Source organism: Hibiscus syriacus, unplaced genomic scaffold (genome assembly GCF_006381635.1).
Source record: "Hibiscus syriacus cultivar Baekdansim isolate YM2019G1 unplaced genomic scaffold, ASM638163v2 tig00110818_pilon, whole genome shotgun sequence".
NCBI lineage: Eukaryota > Viridiplantae > Streptophyta > Magnoliopsida > Malvales > Malvaceae > Hibiscus > Hibiscus syriacus.
In genome coordinates, this window is record NW_024062874.1 from 57,074 (window position 1) to 62,927 (window position 5,854).

Consider the following 5,854-nt stretch of genomic DNA (forward strand, 5'->3'; position numbering starts at 1 on the left):
CGTTCGATTAATCAATAACATCATGCTCAATCAAATTGTTATATATAATATAGAAAAGAAAAAGGAAAAGAAAATATTTTCGTTTTTAATAAAAATGCCTAAATTATCCAAGCCTTCGAACCTCTAATTTAAAGAGTGCTAGATACTTAAAATTATTTAAATTTCTTTCTTCTTAAATATTATAACAATAGTTATTCTAATTAAACGAAAGTTTAACTTTTTAAACTAAATATTTGTTTATATTTAAAAATAAAAATTAATATTTGAAAATGACAACAATATACTTTTTTGAATTAATTTACAAGAAAACCCCTAAAACATCAAAATAAAATAAAAGGAAAAAAATGAAGTTATTTACTCGATCAGAAAAACTCACCGAAAAAGGAAAGGGACAAACTTTCAATTTAATCTGCACATACATTTTCCCTCGTGCTTTTTTTTCAAACGTCACACTAAGATCTATTACCGTGACCATCACGCGCTAACCTCTCGGCAACGGACGCTAGCTTTTTCAAGTTCAACTTGACAACGGTATCGGCAAACAGTCGAGTGTCTTCCACCGTATTACCTTCCGGGACATCGACGACGTAAGATTCCAAAACGACGGTCCATATCCTCCCGTTACGGTTGAAACCGTGAACCGTCGTCACCGACCGGTAATTCCTCAACCGATGTTCTCCTCCAATGATACTAAACCCGGTGACCCGTCGTTCATCGTCCAAAATATCGAGTCTCTCGGTGCTGGTATCAGCTGGTAGCCCGGAGATCACGTTCACAGCACGCGTGCATCCCACCGCCAAACGCGAGCCTTCTTCAACGGCGCAGCTTCTGATGAAATGTTTGTAGGTTTGGGGTTTGTCGAAACGGCGTACGATGGACCAAACAACGTCGTGTGGGGCGTCGATACGTTTGGCCAATAAGGAAGAACATCTTCCGGGAGATACTGAGTAGGTGTGGAACTGAGTGATGGAAGGGATTAACTCGTCGAACACGTCGTGGGTTATCCCGGGGGGAAGGGTGAGGTGGTGGGTGGTAGGTTCAGAGTCTGCCATGGAAGAGGGAAAAGGGAGAACAAAAAGAGAAAAAGGGAAGGGAAGATAAGGAGGAGGGGGGCTTATTAGGGAGTTATAAAGGAGACGATAATGGAGTTAAATGAGGGTGCGACAATGCGAATGAATTGGGGCAATCAGGGTGCTGAAGGCGACAGGTGGGTTGGGAATAATAGTGACATATTTAAAAATATATTTTTAAAATAAGTATATACATATAAAATTAAAAAAATTAAAATATTATTAAATTTATAAAATTTTAGAGAGATCAAAATCATATTGTTAATAGAAAACGCATGAAAAAAATCTAAAACTTTTAAAAAATGATTGTCTTCCTCGTTCTCTCAATCCATCCCTAGTCATACCTCCCGACATGATCAAAGTCTCTTCCTAATTTGCTCGTGTCTGGTCCTCCTGCCATGTACTGCTTCAGTGCGTCGTAGACGCCGAACAAAAGCAGAGCATTTCCTGGAGCCTCACGAACCAAGCCCTTTTATGCCACACTCTGAATGGCCACATCGATTGGCCACAAATACTTCAAAGCCGCTGTAAGCGAACCAGATTGTGCCGTAGCACTATGGGCTTATAACAACTAACTTAGCCAACTACTTGGGCTTATAACTTAATTACATACCATAGGACATATCAAAACGATCATGAATCATACTTAAACATCATTAAGGATCAGACTAAAACATGCCACCTATTTATTTTTTCTTTGTTAATATCATATGAATATAAGGTAATATCTATTTAAAGATTCTTAATTATTTAACAATAAACTCTCATATACCCTTACGTATGTAGTGCTTGAATCTAGAAGATAAATCTTTAAATAATGTGATTTTAAGAATCAAAACTCGATCACTTTAAACGATACATACATGTGAAATAAACCACACACTGGGAGTCTGGGAGACGAGTTCAGTGGGGGCGCAAAACAGTTATAAACGCAATATAGCATCTATATGAATCTTATAAATAAGCATCATATATTATGCTTCCTAAACTAAAAAAGATTTTGAACATATATTATCTTGTAATCACTCTAAACAACTTTTGTTCTCTTGTATGAAAATCTAAATTGGTCTTTGTGGAGAACACTTAGAAGGATCTAATCATGGGCTAAATATTGTGAGCAAAATCAAAAGAAAGGCTTTTACTCTCTCTTAAACTCATGGCAACAACAAGAAGAAAAGGGATGAAGATGATTTGACTCAGTTTTTCTTCTTTTATTATATTCCACCTAAAATATAATCAATGGTGAAGATCACTAGTCGGTGAAATCTAGTGAAGATCTAAGGCATGCATGTCTTATACTCACCCACTAAAGACTTTTATGGTGAAAATACTTTCTAAGAACCTTCATTTCTAAATTCTCTTGAATGAGTCATGCCTTCTTTCTAAATACACCCTGATTCCTTTGTAAACTAGCAAAGTAGTCATTGCCTGAATTTGACATACCAAAATTTAAAGACACTTATTAAAAGATCTTAAAGGTTCAAACTAGTCCAATATTGTTAGAATTTTTTAAGTAGAAAAGAAAATCAAAACGAGATTAATATAAAATAAGTCATGCATAAGAAAGGAAATTTAATGTGGCTCGAACTTGTTTATCTCCACGATTCCACGAATAAGAAAAAAATAATTCACTATAAATATAAAAATCACAAAAAGTACAAATAAATAAAATTTGTGTATCCTGAAACCTAGTATATATCTCAAACCTGATGCATCTCAAAATATTCTATCTACATCTACACAAAATTATCTCCGTAACATAGAACTTAAAAGTAATAATTGAGATCACAAAATTGATTATACATCTCTAAAATAATTCTCTCTAGTAATTCTAAAGGTTAAGAACTACTTTGTATTTATAAATAAAAATAAACTTGATTACTAAAACTACGTACTCTACAAGAATCCTTACCTAAACAAATTTCATCGTCAAAAATATTTTTCAATCACTAAAATTACATAAAATTTAACTAGTAGCAATTAAAATTTAATTCAATATATAACAAATATATTATTTTGATTAATACACAACATACTTTATGATAACGAAAATTATTTAATTCCCTATTCCAATCTGATTTTAGAGATCGAGATTTTGGGGCATTTATAGGACAACCCGTAATTCATACTACAAGATTAATAAAATTAATTAGTTTTACTTTGATAAGACATTTAGTGTTTCTATAAGAAAGCATGCAAACACATATTAATAATAAAACACTTAATATATATATCTAGAAATGGTTATGAATTGAAGAGATGCGTTTAATAATCACGCTCTCACAGTTGTTTATGTGAATTGAGTTTCTAAATTTTATAAATTTAAACGTGTTTAGGTATATAATATTTTTAATTTAAGAGTTTAAACATTAGTTATAAATAATATTATTTGATGAGAGACTGTAATCATTCTTATAGCCAGAGATAGATTGAGAGAGTGCGATTGTATTTTTGAAAATTTTAAATTATTTTATAATTTAAGTATTTTTTATATTTTTTTTGACGATATAATTTCTCATGTATGAGCTTTTCACGTAATATGTTAATGTTAAGTGCTATAAGAAAGCATGCAAACACATATTAATAACAAAACATTTAATATGTATCTCTAGAAATGGTAGTGAGTGAAGAAGTGCGTTTAATAAAACATGTTTATCTGTGATGCACATTTAATAAATTACGTATCTCCTTTTATTGATGTCGCATAAAATATACTTGTTGGTGGTCGGTTAATTTTTAGCAACGAAAAAACTTTGGTTTAATGGTTGAATAATTTATTATTAGTTTTAATTTTTGAAAGATTGTTTTTTAGAAGGTGGTTGACGGTAACATTTAAATGGAGGTAGTAATAAATGTTTTTCCCCTATTTAGATGGAGAGTTATAATCGATAATTATACGGCGGTTGGTTGACGTCTAGATCTTCTATTTGTATAAGAAAAGAGAGAGGGAAGGAATAGAAGTGATGAATTCAGGATCATTTTCTCAATCTAGATTGACGGGTTTTATAGTGATTCTTGATGTTTGTGTCAGACATAAGATTATATTTGTTACTTGTAGGTTGGTAGGCTCAATAGATATGACTATTTGATAGTAGATTTTGATTCTGACAATTCATGTGGGTCTGTCAGAGACCGTATCAAGAGGTCGTGACTTCTCTAAAGTTACAGAACTCCTAAGACTCTATGTCCGAGAATATTCTATTGAGACTTTAATTACGAAGGAGTTCACTAGAGATCTGATATAAAAAGACTATTATTGCAAAGGAGGTATATTAATATGATGTGCAAAGACTATTGTTATTAGGGTTTCAAATTACGGACCGAAAACGTGATAGCGATTGTGATATTGCGGTAGTACCGCCGTCTGAAACCGATTTTCATGATTTTTGTGGTGGGTAACAAATTCACACCCATAGCGGTATGTCGCGCCCACAATTTAATGGATAACGGTGGATTGTGCCGATTACGGGACAATGCACGTATAACTATATCATAATATTCTTTGCAATACAAACTATCTTCACCACATGCAACATAAAATGACACTGCATGCACTGCAAACGTCACCGGTCTTTCACTCAAATTCTGGAAAACTGATCATTCTTTCAGTTTACATTTACATATCGCATATTTATGAAATGAAAATCTTATATGAAGCATTGAAAATAATCATAATAATAAATCATACACGTAAAGTTGATAAAGATAAAAGCTTGGACACTCACTCTCTTTGATTTTTTCTACTTTTTCTCCATTAAGATGTTGTTGGTCGATGCCCTAGACGAAGCTCTAGATCAAGCTCTTCAATGGATGTTTCCCTGAACTTGATGCCACCGGTACTGTTACCATCATTGAGATTATGATCTGCCGACAATGTTGAAGGTTCAGTTTTGGTTGAGTAACGGAGGAAAGAAGAATTACTCAACCCAGGAAGCGTCACCGGAAATTGTATCGACGGCGCCGCTGTTGTTGCTGCAGCCATCAAGTTGACAGACGGATACGGTGACATAGAGATCGAAGTTGAAGGTGAATGGACCGAGAGAGATGGAAGGTGAATTGATGATGTTTGATTAATCGTTAATGCGTCTTTTGCAGGCTGCATTTGGTGGAGGCGAGCCCTGTCACGGCGGTGCACATTCATGTGACCCCCCAAGGGCTTGAGCTGAACGGAATTCCCTGGGGCAAAAAATACAAGTGTAAGTCATAACGTTACCTGTGTCCTCTGCAAAGGCACTAACGTCCAAGGAACCATGGTCAGCGTGTTGAGGTTGAGCCTTAGGGTTCCACATGCAAGAGCCGGGCGTTAAGTTAGTGTTAGGCGGATTCTGAAATTTGTTGAGATTGAACTAAGTTTTTGAAGTTGGTTGAATGAGAGAAGGCCAAGCTCAGCAGCCATGGCACATTTAAGACGGGTGATAGTGAGTAGATGAGGAATTACATGGCCAAAATGGGTTTCAATTAAGAGGGGAAGTTAGAGACTAAATAAAACCCCAACTTCATCTGTGTAGATTTATTCTACAATTATATATATATATTTGTTTGAATAATATGAGGTAATTATAAAGTAATATATATATATATATATATAAAAGAAAGATTTCAATTTGAAGAATTTGATGGAGAAATTTAACTAAAGTGATACAAAATATAAAAACTCATTTTTATTGATTTTCATATACTCCATAACACATACAAATATAAATTCTTAAAAAAAATATGTTTTTAAAAAATAAAATATTAAAGGCAATTGAATTCGATAAAACCCTTCTATTAATATGATTGAT

General features: G+C 33.6%; 1 protein-coding gene and 1 pseudogene across 1 annotated transcript; both read right to left on the bottom strand.

The window, feature by feature from the left end:
• Window positions 1–433: 433 nt before the first annotated feature.
• Window positions 434–1,162, bottom strand: LOC120141970 (abscisic acid receptor PYR1-like). The gene has a single exon (XM_039156741.1). It carries the CDS (start codon window positions 1,050–1,052, stop codon window positions 453–455), a length of 600 nt encoding a protein of 199 aa, XP_039012672.1. The 5' UTR covers window positions 1,053–1,162; the 3' UTR covers window positions 434–452.
• A 3,631-nt stretch (window positions 1,163–4,793) lies between these two features.
• Window positions 4,794–5,466, bottom strand: LOC120141976 (annotated as a pseudogene).
• Between the last annotated feature and the right edge of the window lie 388 nt (window positions 5,467–5,854).

Bases quoted from the DNA above. Each gene is read 5' to 3' on its own strand.
- LOC120141970 (XM_039156741.1), bottom strand. From the start codon at position 1,052: ATGGCAGACTCTGAACCTACCACCCACCACCTCACCCTTCCCCCCGGG.